Below are 19,473 nucleotides of genomic sequence, written 5' to 3' on the forward strand. Positions count from 1 at the left end.
AATCTCTTCCTGGGAGAATTAATGTTTCCTTGCAGGAAGTCTAGCTAGTCTTATCATGGTGTCTTTGTGGCTGAAATTCTGGAAGTCCCCCTGCAGTTGGATGACAGCTCCCTCCCCCTAGGATTTCTCCAATTATCTTAAGGGGCAACATAAAATTCTCAAAACAAAATAGAGAAGGAGAAGAGCGTGTCACCTAATCAAGCAAACAACTTTGGAGAGTGAGGCCCCATTGCCTCATCTTGGAAAAGAAGCGTGCTTCTTCCCCCCACCCCCACCCCCACCCCTCCAGTGTGCTGGGTAAGCATGTCTGACTCTTCAGATTTCAGATTTGAAGGAAACTCCCGCCCACCTACCCCAAATGGAGCCCAACTCCTACACAACCCCCACGTCTGGGCTGATCGCCAACAGAAGCATTTTCTTTCCTGGCCAAGAGCTGTGAGACCTGGCAGGAGCTCTCACCTTGTCCCCACCAGGAACGTCCTGCTTTTCCCTCTTCACTGATGGAGGCTGCCCTCAGCTCCCCTCCTGTCTGGGTTCTGAATTTCAGGGTCAGGGTGGTAAGCCACTGGCCGAGTTTCATTTTGTTTTTATAGCATAGATGGCATAAAACCTGACTCACTGGCTAAGTCCTCCTGTTTACGCCATAGGGATTTAGCTGGTATTTTAGCTAATAGCTACGTGTTTGGCCACCCCAAGCCCAGTCTCCTGGGGTCACACCCTCTCTCCTTGTTGGGTCACCTCATACACCTGTTGTTGTCTCTGAAAACAAATTGAACCGAAAAGTTTTGGGGGGTGTTGCCCCCTCTTGAGCCTCTTCTCCCCTCCTCCTAGGGTGGACCTTCTTCTCCACCCTTTGGCTTAGCTTTTCTGAACTGGCAACACAAGAATGTCTGGATGGTCAAGGAGGAATTATCAAGTTATTTGGGCCCTCTCCAATACCAGCTGGCTCCTCCAGTGGGGCTGTCAGGTCCTGGTGGGAGTAGGGGCGGAACCCCAGCCTCTGGGACAAGTCCAGTGTCTGCCTCTAGGGCAATCAGGCCCAGAAGCACAGACCATCTGGGGAACCCAAGCGCTGGTCTCTAGGGGAGCAGGGGAGGGCAAGGCTAGGAAAACCTAATTAACATGCTTAGCAGCTATTGTTTTCTCTTTACTAATGGGAGACTAGCCTCAAATAAAGAGAGCAAATAATGTGTGGGGTCAATTTCAGCCCCTAGGGACTCACAAACCACCCCAGGTCAAATCCTGTCCTCCGTGACTAGCGTGCAACCCTCAGGGAGGCCTGTGGCAAACTCGTCCCACAATCTCACTGACGTGCCTGTAGGGAGTGACCCTGGAGGAGCGGCAGCCGCACGATTTTATCGTGGCCAGTAGACTTTGGGGGACTTGCATAGGTCTCCCTAGATGGAGAGGTCATAGGCCAAAGGCCAATATGCAAGGAGCTCTGATTGGTGCCAGGCCCTGGGGCGCAGTTTCTCAAGGCAGCTCCTGCCTGCCCTCTGCAAGTCCTACAGACCGGCAGAAAGTCCCCAGGAGAAAGATGTGGGACAGAGAAAGGAGGGTTGATTGGTCAGGGGAAGAACAAAAGTAAATGTAGATACTATGAAATTGCACAGCCTACTCAGAGCCTAGAATAGTGTCTTTTGTCTAAACATGCACCTGAGGCAGGAGTTGGGTTCTGCAGCTGCTCTTAGACATCCCCCCAGGGCCTGCCAGAAGCTACAGTATCTACAAGAGCACGTCTGTATGTTCCTCCTTTTTGTGAAATATACCCCCATCTAAAGAGGAGTGGGGAGGAGACACTGGCCTTTGTCTCTTCTCTCCCCTTGCTTCTTCTAACTTGGCTCAGCCCAGTGCCCTGACTCTCTTCCTACAAGAAGGAGGCCCACCTAGGCTCTGCATTTTTCCTTGCCCGTGGACCAGAGCCTGCATGGTGCCTTGACCAGTAGTGAGAAGCAGAGAAGTGTGGGCAGCACCAGTCTAGATCAGAAATAGATGGCAGTCACTGGTCCCAAAGGCAAAGAACGAGGTTCATGGTGGAGTGGCCCACTGGAGGCGGCCAGGGAAGAGGCATCCTTGGGTTTCCTGCCATCACACTGGATCCGTCTGCTCCCACGCTCTCCTGACTCCCTCCAACTGTCCTCCCCCGGGGCTTTGCCTACCGAGTTGGCTCCCTTTGTCTGGGGCTACTCACCAGTTTGTTCCGTCTTGACAATGACATTGTGTGTGGACTGGAACAGGTCACTGCTGCACTGGCCTGTGAAGGACAGATTGGGAAAGTCTGAGCCGGCTCACGTGGAGCCAAAACTTAAACAAGCCACAAAAGCTTAAACAAGGATAGAGCTGGCTTCTTGGAAGAAGTCCTGCCACCTGTCCGCCTCTGTTGGCTTATGCGAGGTCGCTTCCCTCTCAGCACCTACAAACTTGAGCCTGGAGTCCCGGCCCAGAAAATCATTAGCTAGGGCATCTACATCGGATGGAATTATTTGGCCTTGTACAGGGAAGCCATCCACTATGATGGAAATAGTGGGCCAGTTTTCCCACTAATAGCTGCGAGGCACTTCACCTTTCTGGGTCTTGCTTTCGTCATCTGTAAATTTAGGGGATTAAACTAGATAAAGTCATTAGATGGCCTCTAAGGTGCTTTCCCCTACTAAGATATGATACAAAATGAAAACAAAAATAGGCTAGAAACCATTTTGACTGGCTTGATTCTTCTTTGATCTTAAATGTAATGAAACCCATTTGATTAGATTCAATCTATGAGGTATGTCCACGTAAATGAATACCAAAAATAAACATACACACACACACACACACACACACACGTGAATGAGTTGAGTATGTGTGTCCTCTCCAGACAGATTTTAAATATCTCAAGAGAAGAGGTCATACCTTTAACCTCTCTGACCTTTGGGTTTCCCCGTCTGTAAAATGGGTACAATGTTTAGTTTTTGTCATAAAATCATTAAATGAATCAATTCACTTAGAGTGTCTGGTATAAATAAACACTCAAAGAATATAAGTTAATATAATGTCTACAAAAAGGCGAACAAGGAAACAAAGGGAAGAAATCTGGTGATCAGGCACTCAGAGGCACCAACAGAATGCAGTGGGACCAGACAAGTCATAGGAGGTCAAAGATGGCCGCAGCACCTTCGCTCTCTGCCTCCCAAGCCTGTCTGCCTTAGGTTCCAATCAGGGCAAAGCTTTAAAGGAGTGGATTTAATTGCAGGTAGGGAGGTAAATATTTTTAAATCTTCAAGTGTAAGTCTGCTCCTTCTGAAGATTCCCGAGGGTTATTTATAGAGCCTTGTTTGGTCTGGTTCTAGTAAAAGAAAAATGAGCAACCGTCTGTGTGAGGTACTTGGGAAGAAGGGAGTGCCCGGGAGCTGGATGAGGTCATCCAAAATGGCCACCCCAGCTGCCAGCTTTGAGGCCAGACCCTGGGTCCTCCTCAGTGTTGGTAACGGCTGTCACAGTCTGACTCTGCTTCAGAGCCCTGGAACTGACGCCTTCCCAAAGTTACAGCTACCTGCCCAAACATAGGTTCTGCTAAGACAGAGACATGCCCGTTCTGATGTGGACAGGCCAGCTCGCAATTCCTGCAAGTTACTGCCTTCCAAGATGCTCACGGTTCTCAGAAGAGCTAGGTTTTTACTGGTATTATCAGGAGACCCTTATGTCAGTGTCAAAGACATTCTGCAAGGTGAGTTGTCTGCCCTAGCGTGTCTGACGAGCCAGTATGGAAGGTGTGTGAATAAACTATCACTGATGCACGGTGTGCGAAAGGGTAGCCTGCCTGTGTTCTAGGCAAGGCTTCAAGAAAGACACATCTGGGGCACTAGGGCGGCCCTGACTCCAGAAACCGCTGCAGAAACATCCCACACGTGCGCAGACCATTAGTTCTAACCCCACTTCTCCCCCTTTTTTTGAGTTTCAGATCTTTTAAGAATCTGTTGAAATACCGCGAGCCATCTTGTCCCCAAAACGCAAACATAGACCTAATTCTGCGTTTCTTCTTACCCCCTGTAGGTCCCATCTTAAGAACCTAGGTCCAGAAGTTTCAAAAAAAGAAAAAGTATCCATGATGATCTTAACAAGCAAGTGATTGGGAATTAAGCTATTGAAACCTGCTTGCGAGGGAAAGAAGAAAAGGTTTCCTGATGGCGAGTCTGTGAATATCCAGTTTAAAAATTAACCAGAAGGAGAAATGAAATGATCTTGGGTTTATATGGGATTAGACACACCTGGAACCCTAGACTTTGTGCCTATTCTCTCGCCTCCTTTCTCCGTCCCTCCCTCGGGACCCAGTCATTTGGAGGTGAGACCGTCCTCTGATGTCCCTGACAAGGAGCCCTGCCAGCTGCGGGGTCCCTGCTCTCTGCAGCCGGCTCCCAGAGGGGTAGACAAGACATAGTCACCATTCCACTTGAGATGCTGCAGGTTGCTGTAGAGGAGCTGGCCCGCCGTGCCCGCCGCCCGGGTGAACTCCTGCAAACTCATGCTGCAGAGATGCTCGCCGTTGACGTCGAACTCCTGGAAAGGGATGCAGCTGGCATCGAGCTGGTTGGTGTCCAGAAGGTGCTGGAGCCACTCCCACACCTGGTACTTGCTCCAGTACTGAGGATGGACCTCATGCCACTGGCCTCCGAAAAACCCGCTGGAAACTGCAAAACAGGAGGCGGTCCCGTGAGCGCCCCGTGGTTCTTCCCGGACATCATCTCGGACACGAGATGCACCGCCAGCTGCCAGGCGTCAGCACCGCTACGGTCAGGGGACAGCAGCGTGGGGGCTGGGGCACGAGATGGGCTCTGGAGAGGAGGCTCTCAGAAACCCGGTCCCTTCCTCAGTTGTGGCGGGGGCTGATCGTCAGCCTCCCTGCCAGTTCGTGTCCTCCCTAGTATAACACTTACCCCTGGGCACTTCGTGAGCACACAGACTTGACCTGAAGTACTCTGAGATCATGAGCTCATCCCCACCTCCTGCAAAGTGCCATGAAAGCTAAAGTGTCGCCACAGTGTCAGCAACCTAATAGCCTCTTGTCCACACCCACACAGTTCCCTTCCTCTCTTTTCTCTTTCTCTCTCCCACTTTTTCCTCTCTGTTACACACGCACACACACACACACGCACACACACACACACACAAATTCAGACCATTTTCAACCAAAAATGAAGCCTGAGAATAAGGTTCTTTTCTCTCTGATACCTTTGCTTCTCCCCAGAGTGGTCCAGACTAGCCATCTGCTAATGGTGCTGATATACCCCTGCCCCCCATGGATTATTAAAGCCTCTATGACGTCACTTTCCTACTCAGCTACCCTCAGTGGCTTCCCATTATTCACTGAAATTAAGTGCAAAACTGACAAGTCCAGCACTGGGGCTCTTCAGTAACTATTCTTCAAGTGATCTATCACTTCTGAAGGTGTTCCTTGAGCCTGGTTAGTATCCTGCCAATCGCTCCCTGTTGAAGTCCTACCCAGCCTGCAGATTCTGGCCACCCCATAAAAGCAATCACAAATCCCCCCAGCTTACTGCAAGGGCTTGATGTCCCCTGAGTTTCCAGGAGATGTGCTTGGCATTTCTCCTGATGGCTGTTGTCATGTTCTGCTTTTCTTCACAAATCTCTAAGTTCTGTCTCATCCTTCTTTGCAAATTGTAAACTCAAGGTCATGGACTCTGTCTAACTCATCTTTGTATCTCCTACCGAAAGAGACTCAGAGACTAGGCCATCGTAGGTGGTCTCTCTCCATTTCTTTGGTGGAATTTGTTGCTGAAGAAGAAATCACGTAGGACTCTAGAAGAGTTTGAGGTGCATTCACAAGATGGTTAAATTAAATACCAGTGAAGAAGTAAAATTCATCAAAGGCAACAAATATCACTGACCTGGATGTGGGCTAACCTATTTCATCTGTGACTCTCTTGTCTCACTCAAGAGAACCTCACAAAGTCACCCCAAAGTCCTGGTCCTTGGTGGGGGGGGGGGGTGGATGGAGAGGGTTTCTTTCTATTTCTTTGGTGGAATTTGTGCCTGGGGACATGGTAATAGGGCTGAGATCTTACAGTCCCCTTGAAAACAGAGGTCAAGGGGAGGAGCTCTCATCCAAGAAAGACAAGGGGCAGGGACAAGGGGAAAACACTGTTGTAGCCCACCAAGGTGAAGGGAGTCCGACTGAACATGGCACACAGATACTCCCACAAACTGAATGATGGACCAACACGGGAAAGCACAGCGCAAGAAAACCATCTCTAATTTGTTTCTTCAAAGGCATGCTAGGTGAGTACTTCTCAAACTTTAATATGATTGTCAATCACCAGGGAATGTTGTTCAAATGCAGATCCAAATTCCATAGATCTAGGGCGAGGCCTGAGTTTCTGCATTCCTAACAAGCTTCCACAAGATGATGATGATGATGATGGTGATGATGACGATGGTCTGTGGATACAGTTTGAGTGACAAGCAGCTAAAGAGCTCCAAGGGTTTGATTCCCTTAATGCTGTTTGCCTAGCCCTCAACCCCTCAGAAAGGCTGAAGGGGGAATGTTTCACCCCGTCTGAATTCATCCCCTGCTTCCAGAGCCCAGAAGCATTAAGAGCAAGAGATAGAGGTCATTTAGGTACGAAGGTGACTGCCACGGGTCATATCTACACTCATAGTATGTGTTTCATTCTTTACCTGTCATGGCCAGACAAAAGCAGCCCTAAACCCTCCACTGGGGCCCTGAAGGGGAAGCCAATTGTGATGGGGAACAAGGACAAGGATTGGAACAATCTAGTCCCAAAATTTAATTACACAGAAATATTCCCAAATATACAAACATGCAGAGCTTACACTGGCTCTTTCCACGTCCCTCCAGTTTTTTGGTGTCTCACAAAAACAGCTGTTTCGGGATGAGGTATATTTTTGTGGCTCCCTGAGTCTTTGATCTTTTTTTCCCAAGATAATTACTCTGCTGTGATAGTATAGCTCTAAGTTTACAAATAAGAGAAATAACTCTCAATAACCCGACAACAGGCCTCTCCGTTTCCTCTCCCAACTCCTAGAATAAAGGATAGTTCTTGATATTGTATCCTATTAGAACTTGGGAGAACCAGAGAGTTTTGTCTAAAGATGGGTTCTCCCCATCTGCCAGGGGACTCATCCAATTCCTCAAGTTTTAGGAGAATCCCTGAAAATCCCATAAGTTCAACTCTTGTCTAATATTCAACTGACCCCTGTCAATCATGACCAGGGACTGGGACTTCTTTGGGGCCCCTAAGTTCTATTCCCTGCTAAAAACACTGCCCCAGCTTTCTCCAAAGCACACAGGAGGAAGGCTGTCCTAATCCGGGGTCCAGACTGGGGATGCCAAAGACTCTCCAGGCTGAAGAAACTTCCTACCCTATTTGGAATCCTCCTTTGAGGTCCTCACGAGGAATCTGAGGCCTGCATCAGAAAATGCCACTGCCCGGAAAGCGCAGCAGTTCTGTGGACAGGTGGCCAAATGAGGGAAGGTCACCTGACCATGCTTCCCAACCCTGTTTGACTGGGGTTCCAAACTGAAAGGGGTGGAGCTGCACTTCGATCAACCGCTCATTGGAGAACACAAGCCTTCCATTATCCTCCTGTTCTGCTTCTCCGGCTGTGCTCACCGCCGACAGCGCATTTCCACATCTCCGGAGGAGCAAGAGCAGCAGATTCTCTTGCAAGGAGACTAGCAGCCAGTTTGGGGCAGGAGAGGAGCCTGGAGCTCCTTAAACCCACTGCAGTCTGATGCACGGCAGTTTGCCTGAACCTGAGGCCTTCACGGTGGGGGGTGGGGCCTGATTCAGCTACGGCTTCATCCAGTTCACTTCTACAGTAAGCCGTGGGCTTGATCCCCAAGCCCTCCGGAAGCCGCATCAGCAGGCCCTCCCTCTTCGAATCAATCGGCTCCAAATGAAAGCCCCAAAGGGAGACACGTGGTCCCACAAATCTCTCCCCTTACGAAGGCTGGTCACGGAAGATGAAATAGAATAAGCTGCTGTAACCCTGTCTTCCTTAAGTTCCACGCTGTCACACAGCGCGCGCGCGCGCGCACACACACACACACACACACACACACACACACACACCCTTTCCTCTGCCATCCTATCCTGATATCCCGGCCAAACACTGTTAAAAGCTTCCCTTTGGGCATATCTTCTACCACCCTCTCTGCCAGGCTGCCTTGAATATTGGGAGGAAACAATGGAATATCTGGAGCCGGCTTCTGTCTGGAGCCCCAAGAGCCTATGGGGACCTCCAGCACGCAGTTTGCTCCATTTCCCCTCGTCCCCACACCCCTGCTGAATAAAACCTGCGTTTTCCAAACATTAAGTTGAGAAACGAAGCGTAATTAAAACAGAGGAAAAAGCCCCATGGGGCGTGACACTGACGCCCACTCGGTCCCCTTACCATTGCACGTGGGGTAGCTGTCTGTCCAGGTTGGCTGCTGGTGGAGGAGATTGTTGCTGGGGTTGAGATTCATTACACCACTTCCTTCCAGAATCATGATCTGTAAGGGGATCAAACAGTTCATTCGGTCAGTGCCTCTCGGACAAACGTCATTTGGGAGCACAGATCATAGAGTTAATTCAGGAATTAAAAAAAAAAAAAAAAAAAAAGAATTTGTCCTGCCATCCACTGCCTCCAAAGCACGTTACCACAGCCCTTTCAGTAAAAGCAAAACTCACTGGCAATTAAAAATTTCCAGGTTCAACTTTCATATGCATGAGGCAAGTTTTTACAGCCACCCATTCATAAATGAATAATCTCTGATCAGGAATGAAGCAGGAGGAAAATGCAATACCTGCTCACAGGGCGAGTCTGGCCAGCAGCCATGATTTTTTTTTTTTTTTTTTACAAAAGTGAAAATGCCAAAGAGATTTCATGTAAAGTGAAATTGCAATCAATAAAATCCAAGCCGGTGGTGGCATAGACCCGGCACCTGCACAGGCCCTCGGATCTGAAATCAGACGTTCACAAGTCCCAACACAACTGAGCAGCCCTGCACTCGAACACCTAACCGAGTTTCCTCAGTGTAGATACCTGCCACAGCCCGTGTCCACATGTCAAAGAACTTCAGACGTAGATACTTAGAGCTCCTCCAGTATTTGGCTCCATGATAATGTCAGGAATCCCAGTAAAAATTCTGACGAGCTTTCTCTCTCCTTTTAGAGCCCTGAAGAATACCACGGGCTTGGAAACTGACCCGAAGATGGCTCTCTCAGTCTCCTTTTCTCAGCAAAGGACACAGGAGAAGAGCCTTTCTCGCATGGGGAACTGTTTGGGTTTTTTAAACAACATAAATATTCTACACTTTAGAACAATGCGTCTCACCCCTTCGGCGTTTATAATATTCCCTATTCTCAAGTCGGACGCTCTCCTCCTTTTAGACCCAAGCCCTAGAAGTAGGTTCAGTCACTCAAAAGAAGAGCGGCCTGTTCCAGAAGGCAATTGAGCATGACCCAGGGCCTGTAAAGATAACTTGCTCTTTCTAAAATGTTGGGGTGAGGAGAGGAGGTAGCCTCATAGCAGCGACTCATGGAAATTTTTCTGCCTGTTTTAGGGAAATCATATCCTTGGGTGTCACCAACGTCCCCCAGATTGAAATCGCTCCAGTAGAGAGCTTCCAGCCCCCAAACCCCTTCCTCCAACTTAGCTCCTACTCCTCTGGTTCTAGGTAGGGCTTCAGAGGGGAGAAGAGGGGTCTGGAAGAGGCATAAAAATTTCATTCGCATATTGATTCACTCAACAAATATTTACCAGCCATACAATGGGCTGGGTACTATTCCAGGCACCAGGGACAGAGCTGTGACCAGGAGTCAAGCTAGGCCAAACAGGAACATTCGTGATGATTATTAACATCACCATGGCTGTTCGGTAAATAGCTAGGCCTGAATCCAGCCTAAGTAGAAGGTAGCAAAAGAAATATAGAAGAGAATGGTGAGCACCACAGTAGACCAGGGGCCGGGAGGTGGGCAGAGCCGGGATCTGTGTGGTGGCACCATATATATGAGGTTCAAAGCCAGAAGGAACAGGCTTGATTCCAAGCTCTACCCCTTACCGGCCGGTTAGTATTGACTCAGACAAGTCACTGACGTCTCGGAACCTGTTTCCTCACAGGCAGAACGCAGATCACCAGACCTACTATGTGCACTGGCTGGAGATTAAGTGAGTTTCTATACCTGGAGCGGTTGGCACAAATTAAGACACGGCTATATGGCAGGTGTTATGAGGAGGAGAGTCACTCCCCCTCTGGTAACCCAAACCAGAAACAGTCTTGGGCCTCAGTTTCCCTGTGCAAAAATTTTAAAAAGGTGACTGAATTGATTCTTACGTCCCCTTCCAGAAACCTCTTTGCTTCTCTCTCTCAGAGAAGGCAAGCCCTCTTCTTCTTTTCCCATTGAGCTTTCTAGAACAGTTGCCCTCAGCTAAGAAATCCAATGGGCGACTTCAGGGCAAAAGAAACCTGCAGGCCCCCAAAGGGGCAGCTGGGGGAGGGAAGGGGCACGGCCAGGTCTCCTGTTTGCTCAAGGCTGGGCTTGTTCCTCGCCAGCATTTGCTCAACCACAAGCAGTAGAAAGGTTACTGTTTAACCCTGAAAGAGCCGAAGCTCAGGGCCCAGCCCATCTGCATGGAGGGATCAGCCCTGCAGGGCTGGGGTGGGGGAAGTCTTCCCTGAAATTCTTTCACAAGAGTTTGCCTGCAGGGCTGTTTCAAAGTGGCTGTTCCCTGGGACCCAGATGTGCCCTGGGCCAATCACCAGCTAGCTACTTCTCAGCCAGCTCAGGGTTTCTGTTCACCACTTACTTCCCCCAAATCTAGAAGGCAGATTGATGTGAGGGCTAAGCAACCGGGCTTTAGATCTGGGGAGAGTTGGGCTCAGATCCCGGGTCCCCTGCTGTGTGGGACTTTGAGCAAGTTCCACGTCTGTCTAGCCAGAAACTTTCTGATCTTCACTTTCCCCACCTATAAATTGAGAACAGTCGCAAACTCACAGGGCTGAGAGAATCAAATGAGGTTGTGCATGTGGAAAGCTTAGCAATTAGTAAAAAGGGATCCCATAAATACCACGGGACGACACAGGCCAGTTCTCCACTTGTGACCAAGTGCCCATGGCCCCTTTCCTTGGGACAGGCATCTTTTCTGTCTGCAATCCCCTGACTGCATCCAGAACTATTCAACCCACAGGGAAGCCTTTAGGATAAGGCGGCCACAGCTGCCCCATTACCACCTGCCCCCCTCCCGCCCCAAGAGGCTCCTCTACCCATGAGCACTGCTGCTCCTTGCTGGTACCCCCTTTGCTAGGGAAAGCAGCCAGAACAGAAAGGGGCCCTTTTTTTTGTTGTTGTTTTGTTTTTTTTTTGTTTTTACGGGGCACAGTAAATGGTTACTACTCATAAAAGAGTTTATGTGTCTTAACCCTTACTGAGTCAGAGTTCACTTGAGCTCACCCAGGCTTATGAGGGAAGAAGGTCAGCGTCTCCAACCCATCATGGCACGCTGCCTGGGCAGTGCCCTGGAGGTGGGCACAGAGGGCCCGGGGCTAGCATAGCTGAAGGACTTTCCCCAAGTTCTATTCCGTCTGAGGCCCAGTTCCTCGGGTGGAAAATGAGGACATTTGCCCCCCACTGACAGCCTCCCAAGAGTCTTGAGAAGATCAAATGAGATAATAGATAATAAACGTGTCTTGAGAATTGTAAGAAAGCATTATTATAACCAACTCACCCACACTCCCATATACTAATATAGACTTTCTATGGTACATGGTGATTACTTTATGGGGTATAAAAAGAAATCCTTTTAATTACAAAGTAGGGGGATTATTTAATGTTCCTCTTTAAGCTTCCCAGTTTACCTTCAGCATAGCTTTTATTATTTCTTTGAGAAAATGGATCATGTAGATACAGGTAGAGACTTTGGAACCTTGGAGGTGTGGGTTAGAATCCAGACTCCCCATCCGAGGCCATGTGATCTTGAGTATGCTAACCTTTCCAAACTCAATTTCTTCTCTGGCCTCAAAGGCGGCATGGAGGGGAATGTTGATGGATGAATAACCCAATGGAGTTAACGCTGTCCGGTCTGGCACAGTACACGTGGCCTCAATGAAAAATCAGTTCCTTTCCCCTTCTTTAAGTATCAGTTTTGAAGATGTTTCTCGAACATAGTTAACTTCTTCCGAGGTTGGAAAAAGTAAATTCAGAGCCTAAATAAGAATGACTCCACCTTTCAAGTCAAAAGCACGTGGAGAACAGAACCCACCTCTCTTCATCTCCAGCTCAAGGGGGGGTTCCGGCAACTATCCTCAGCCAAGTGCTCTGGGTGAAAAGCAGATTTTCTCAAGTCTGCCTGAGACTGACATCCTGGGCTGGGAATGTTCTATGGCTGCCCTGGGCATTGTAGGGTGTTGGCTGCATCCCTGGACTGTAGCCATTAGATGCCAGATGCAACCCCTTCCAGCCTCCCCCCCCACCCGCCCCCACTCTCAAAATATCCCCTGGGGCCAGATAACCCCCAGTTGAGAACACTACTTAAAAGAGAGCCCGTGGAGGCCGGCCGCTGCAGCTCAGGCTTTGATCATGCTGGTGTGGCGACCTTGGGCTGTCCCTTAGCTTTTCTGAACTGCTGTGCCCTCTCCTGGGAAAAAGGCCTGGCATTTGTACCTGCAGCATAAGTTTGCTAGAGGATTAAAAAAGATAAGGGGCTTTAAAGCCCCTAGGGCAGTGCTTGGTACAAATAAAGAGTAATTACCTCATACACACACACACACACACATACACACACACACACACACACACACACACGCACGCCTGCACGCGCAAGCACACAACCTGTGAATTCTATTTCAAACCCAAAGTGGAATGAAATGCGGATTACCCAGAGGGTTTTTCCATCTGCATTCTCTTATCCCTCCCTTCATGAGCAACAACAACTGGAGAGAATGGTATTTGACTCTGTGCCCCAGTGATTGCCCAGACTTCCACATCTACCCAAGAAATCACCCTCTGTGCAGCAGCTCCTTTCTTTCTTCTTTTCTTTTTTCTTTTTCTTCCTTCCCTTCCTTCCTTCCTCTTCCTTCCTTCTTCCTTTCCCTTCTCCTTCCTTCCTTCTTTCCCTCTCCCTCCCTCTCTCTCTTTCTCTCTTTCTAAATTGTTTTTATTTTTAAGTAATCTCTACACCCAACACAGGTCTCAAACTCACAACCCTGAGATCAAGAGTTGCATGCTCCACCCACTGAGGCAGCCCGGCGCCCCCTGCGCAGCATTTTCTAAGACTGACACTTCTGGAGACAGAAGTCCGCTCTATATTTGAAGAGGAAGAGCCAGGCACGCTACCCAGTAGACCCTGTACAGATGAGTACTTCATGCCAGGCTTCCAGCCCGGACCTATTCAACCTTAGGCATCAACTGCCCTGTAAATGATGAGCCACTAGCATTTGGTCAATCCAAAACCCATTTCTGCAGAGAGATAACACTGCACTGTGCCGGGGTGGCCACAGCCCACATTGATGGGGGAGAGACAGGCCACTTTCTCCTTCCCACTTCGTCAATGGGAAGATGCAGGTGAAACGCAAACCCCCACGGTGCCCCAGTTGCTAAGGACTAGGACCACTTCTGTGCCAGTCAGATGTGCAGACGAGTCACTATCTTCCCCCGGTCCTCCTCCAGGCTTTCATCAAAGGCTAAGTTCCTATCTGGTACCAGCTTGACTGATGTGTGGGTTAAACGAGAATGTTTCCAAAGTTCTCACATATTATCTCGCACATGGCAAGTGCCCCCAAAATGTCAGCTATTGTTATAAGTTCTGCCCATGAGTCTCTCGTTAAACTGTGTTGATCGCCTTCGAGGACATTCTTGGGGTCAGGGTAGATCCTTCAGAGGCAGGATAGTGTAATGGTTGGGAGCTCTCATCTCTGGAGTCAGACAAACGTGGTTCGAATCCTGGCTTTGCCAATTTACTAATGGGGCAAGTTTGGACAAGTTATTCAGCTTCTTTGGGCCCTAATTTTCTCGTTTATAAAATGAGATGATATGAAAAGGGTTGTTGAAAGACAAAATGAGATGATGCCTGTAAAATCCTTGGAAAAGTGTTTGACACATAGTAAGTACTCGATAGATGTCAGGTGGTGTTTATAATTACTATTATTATTATTCTTTATCGTGTGATTACTGTTATTTTACTGCATCTCCAAGGAGGAAATTGAGAGCCAAGTTCATTTCAAGCAAGGCTTGTAACTTCTACCATCCATACAATGCTTTGCAATCCCAGGTTGCCAGCATAGTCAAGTCGAGGCTGGATCTCCGGCCTCCCCACCTCCCATTTTGGACTGCTCTATGGATGCGCCATCAGGCTGAGCTATGACCAGCATCTCTCAGCCTCTGCTCACAGAAGCTGTGCTCTGCCCCTCCGGGCATGGTCCCTGCTCAGGGACTAAAAGCCTCCCCTCCTGTTCCTCCTTCCTCCTACCAGACACGCCATGCTGCCGGGAGCAGTGGGACAACACAACCCCACCAGCTCTTCGTTACCGCCTTGGCATCGTACTTTCACACACCAGTTGGTTTGCAGGTGCAGAGGAGAAGGGCAGGAGCTCCTGGAAGACCGTGGCCAGAGGGCTTCTCTATCCTACGGGGCCCCTTGGCCCAAGGAATGCTCGATTACTGCAAATCTAGGATTTGAGTCTCATAGGGACAGAAAAGCAAGGGGAAGGAGGCATGGCTGGGACTCTGGCAGGGAGCTGGAGCCATATACCTTAGAACCTAGAAGGTTCTGCCCAGTCTTGGGGCTCCTAAGAAGACCAAGCACTGCTCAACTGATTTCTCTTCCTTTTGTTTTCTTACATGTTTATTATTTATTTTGAGAGAGAGAGAGAGAGAGAGAGAGAGAGAGAGAGAGAATCCTAACCAGGCTCCATGCTGTGAGTGCAGAGCCTGACATGGGGCTCAATCTCACAAAACGTGAGATTATGACCTGAGCTGAAATCAAAAGTTGGGTGTTCAACTGACTGAGCTGCTCAGGTGCCACTCTCTCTTCTTAAATATACATAGAGAACCTGCTAACAGAGACAAACATGACCTAGTTTGGGCATGCTCATCTGGAGGGATGTAGGTCTTTCGATCCATGGTGTGGCTACTGAGATCTAGGACCGAACACTGTAAAATAAATAAATAAATAAGTAAATAAATAAATAAATAAATAAATAACAACAACAACTATAGTATAGCCCTTAGGGCTTAGTGAACATTTAAAATGTGCCAGCTCTATGATGATAGTCTTAAATGCGTTATCTCAGTCAGTACTCACAATAACTCTATAAGGTATTATGTCACCTAACAGATGGCCTATCTGAGGCTCAGAGAGGTCAGGTAACTTGTTCATGGTCACACAGGTTAGCAAGAATTGGAGCCAAAAGAGAATGGAAACTCGGACCGTCCAGCAATAAATCTCTGGGAACTTAGCCGCTTTCTGCTGAGAAGCGCATGTTTGGCCAGAAGACAGAGTTGCTTTCAACCCCTCCCCCCTTTCCATACAGAGTCACAGCATTCTCCCTGTGCCATCTGGGGCCTCACACCTTTATTGAGCTTCTCCAAGGTTCTAAAATTCTCTGGTCCATCCAAGCATGCCAGGACCCCCAGTGAGTCTCTGTCTTCTCTCTTGCCAGTATATCAGAGAGAGCCTTCAGAATGAAAGAATAGAAAGCTGCTTTCATTTTGCCACTTCTACAAGATGCTCAGGTAGGAATGTGTTAGTAGCCTGAAAACTGGGCCATGACAGCCCTATAGCCATTAAAACAGATCTATGTATATATACGTATCTATGCACACAGGCACATGTATATATGTGGATATGTATGCCATCTATATGAACATGTATACACATATAATATAAATACTCTTTCTATGACTCAGTAAAGTAATTTGTATTTTATATTTTGGAAATAAACTAGCCCATAATTATTTTCTTCCTCTGAATGAGACCTCAGGACAAAAAACATGGTTTGCTCTTGCTGTGAGGGTGAAAACACACTGGGAGTGATCAGAGTCACAGAGTAGATCTGAAGCAGGGCTCGGCCTGCATTCCCTGTCCCCAGCCCCAGAGGACTGAAGAGTCAAAGTCATGGTCTTCCCTCTTCCCAACTCCTTTATTCATTCAACCACATCATCCCCGAACTGCCACAGAATTGGCTGCCTCGTGGGTATTTTTACTCCTCAAGCCAGAGGAGCAATTAGGCATTTTAAATAATTACTTTTGTGATGACGGCGATATTCAGACCATTCTGGGTCCTTAATCAAAGTTACCAGCAGGTGAATTCACAGCATTTGCCCTGAGGATATTCCACCAGCTTCCTGACTTCCTGTTTCAATATGACTGTCATTTCAAAAGAACTACTCCCGAAGAGGAGAAAAGAAAATTCATGTACGTGTGAAATTTAACTGAATGTAAGACAGGCAATAATTCATGTTTTCCAAATGAATCAAAATGTGAATCAAGCTTGGGGAATGTATTTGATCCTCTTGGGATTACCTCACAGGTAATTTCATACCCTCATAATGTGTTTTGAAATAGACATTTCACGTTCCCAGGGGCAATATCTGAAGCATTATTCCTGTGCTTTCAAGCGTTTTCATGAGTGATGATGCAGTGTTGGGAAGCCAAGTGTTGATCCATTATAGATACACTTTACTGACTGTAAGCCATTTGGAAATATACATATCATGCTGTTCTTTATCATTCTTGGTGCCAGACTCATACAAGATGCAGATACTGACAGAGGACAGGCACCAAAGTTGATTAAAAGATCGCCTTATATGACTTCCTGGGCCTTTATCAATCCCTTTCAGATATGACAAACTAAGAATAGGGCAAGCTTTGAATCTTCAAAGGTCATAGAGCCTTTGGAAACTAGGGCTCTCTTCTCCCAAAAATGCACATTCACACCTTGCTTTGCATATATTTTTGTGGGTCCCAGGCCCTCTAAAGACCACTGACTCCTACAGATCCCTGTATGCTATGGATCTTTAAGAAATCTCTCTTATACTCATGGCAGATTGAAATTTAAAGAAACCTTTGTAGTGGAGTCAGGGCCACGAGACATAAGTTTATTCTGACACATGAGAGAAAGCCTGAGAGACTCTATTCTTACCCTCTTACTTGGCACGGACGTTACCCTGTTTCCCTACGGTGATAACAGGAAGAGCCCCACCAACCCCCTCCGTCGGCAGTTGAAGTAGGAACAAGGTTTCATTCATTCTGGACCTCTGTTTGGCAATGCAGTAAAGAATTCACCATTTTCCCCACACCCTGAACATCAGTATCTGTCTCCCTGCTAATCCCCTTTCTCCAGTCTAAAACCAAATGATCATAAAATAGAGAGGAAACTGTATAGCAGAAGAAAAACAGGCCTCACTTCCTATTACAACCACAGGTGTCTACAGGTCTTTGGAAAGACCCAGGTGTGGAGACTAGAGCATCCACAGCTACTCCTAGGACGCTTATTTTCCAACCAGGCTGAAGAGGTCACACAGGTGTCCCACAAAGTTTGGTCTATAGACCACCCGTATCATCATCACCTAAGGAGGGCTTAAACTTAAAAGTTTTCTTGGGTCCCACCCCAAACCTCTGAATCAGAATCTTCATTTTTAAGAAGCTCCCTTCACCAATCTTTAAGCAATATTACGGTTTAGAACTTCTGGTCCTAGACTCACCTACTTGTCTCCCCTCAAATTTTCACAACAAGATAGCTAACTCCGGGAGATATTATCCTTGAAGGGAACACCTCGGAGTGGAAATCCGAGATAATGCCTGCAGTCCAGAGAACTCAAGCTCCAAGCCACCTGTGGAGAGTCCATCACATTATTTGCTAACTTGAAATAAAGCAGGCCCTAATGCTCAGTCCTACTGAACTGTTAAATTCAACAGTGCTCAGCTATTCACAAGTATGAGCCTTTGAAGACCTGAACCAACAAACCTTGCCTCAGAACATAGCCTTTGCAGAGGATTTAGATGACAATCGCTTCCATCACAAAATCTCATGGCTAGCTTACCCAACCCACTCCCCATCTTAGGCTTTCAAAAGATTACTCAACCACCCTAGATTTGAGGCTTCATACCCAAGAAAATTGCTGTCTTAGCCTTCAGTGGCAAGAAATGGTCATCAAGAAATGCTTGTCTTGCTAATATACATATTTACTCATCCCCTTCAGTTAATATACATTTATGGAATGTCTACTAGGTGCTGGGCACTCTGCTAGGTGCTGGGGACACAAAAATGAACAGAACATAGACGCTGCCCTCCCCTGATGGACGATTCAGCAAAGACACCACTTCCGAAACAATGGTAGCTCTTTCCAAAGTCGTCTGAGCTCATTCCCCACCTCCTGTTGGGGAGAGAGTGAAGCCAGAGCAGAGGGAGCCAGGCAGCCTGCTGGCGTTTGGAAACAACCAACCTTGGAAAGAACCGTGACTACATTTAAAAGCAGGACGGATTCTCTCTGGCAACCCCATGCCCTTGCCTTCACAGGACACCCGTACTAAGATATCGAACTGGCAGACAGGATAATGCCCCCGACTGTCACAAAGCAGCCTCAGCCAAAACCGATCTCCACTCGGGAGAGAATAAGGTAGTTAGTTGTCTGGCTGGCTGATTGTCCGTCCCCAAGACAATGGCACGTTTCTGTGTGGGAGGGTTAGGAGCAAGCTGTTAACATAAAACCCACCGTAAACAGAGCTGTTAATTCAGTTGCTGGCAGGGTCTTCTGTTATCTTCTGAATACCTCCCAGAGGGTATAAGCCCTACCTTTTCATTTGAGTTGGCAGCAGAGTTATTTTTTTGCACCTGTTGCTCTGCTCCAATAACAACGCAGTTAAGCATTGATTTGTTGGAAAATAAACAGAAAAAGGCAAAGAAAGGCATCTGCCCGAACAGCCTGAGCTGGTTTGACTGAGCATTCATGCCAATTTGTTTTTCCTATAAAAACCAAAGAAAGACCTGTGCTTTCAGTTTGGATGCTCCCTTCCCACTCCCTCAGAAGAAAAGGAGGTATCGAATAGACTGGCCAGAGCTGGCAGGGCCACGAAGCCAGAAGGCTGGCTTCCAGTCTTTTTTTTTTTTTTTTTTCCATCGGCTGGCTCTGTGAAGGCACTGAGGGGTGTCCAAGATCTGCAGAATGACACGGCCTGCCTGCAGTCAGCCCAGGTTAAGATCATGAATCAGATTAAGAGGGGCAGAGAAGGGGCTGCCAGGATACGATCAAAACCCAAACCCCGCTCTTCCCAATGGTTGACTTCCGAAAGTCAACACGGCTCAGGGAGGAGGTGTGGTCTCCAGGTTACCTCCTAAAGCCGAGACTCAGCGTGTCGAGTCTCAGTCCAGCCTCTCCCACAGATTTCCTCGGTCCAGCCCTGGGCAATAAGCAGAATGTGAAAACCTCTGGTCCCTGGACCATAGTTTTTCCATCAGGGAAACGAGGCTAT

At 47.9% G+C, this 19,473-nt stretch overlaps 1 protein-coding gene across 5 annotated transcripts in view; it reads right to left on the reverse strand.

Moving 5' to 3' along the window:
* The window catches only part of EHF (ETS homologous factor), a 40,520-nt gene that overhangs the window by 11,774 nt on the left and 9,273 nt on the right, over positions 1-19,473 (reverse strand). For 3 of the 5 annotated variants that reach the window (XM_015074389.3, XM_027072911.2, XM_027072910.2), the window contains exons 2-4: positions 8,416-8,515; positions 4,422-4,667; positions 2,192-2,254 (exon numbers count right to left, since the gene is read on the reverse strand). In XM_015074389.3, the coding sequence (XP_014929875.2) occupies positions 2,192-2,254; positions 4,422-4,667; positions 8,416-8,512 (406 nt within the window). In that variant the 5' untranslated portion in view covers positions 8,513-8,515. Of the gene's footprint in view, positions 1-2,191; positions 2,255-4,421; positions 4,668-5,208; positions 5,263-8,415; positions 8,516-18,716; positions 19,457-19,473 lie in introns of those variants that run through there. The other 2 variants (XM_015074388.3, XM_053203317.1) reach the window with 2 other exon arrangements.

The sequence above is a fragment of the Acinonyx jubatus genome, chromosome D1 (genome assembly GCF_027475565.1).
Source record: "Acinonyx jubatus isolate Ajub_Pintada_27869175 chromosome D1, VMU_Ajub_asm_v1.0, whole genome shotgun sequence".
Classification (NCBI taxonomy): Eukaryota; Metazoa; Chordata; class Mammalia; order Carnivora; family Felidae; genus Acinonyx; species Acinonyx jubatus.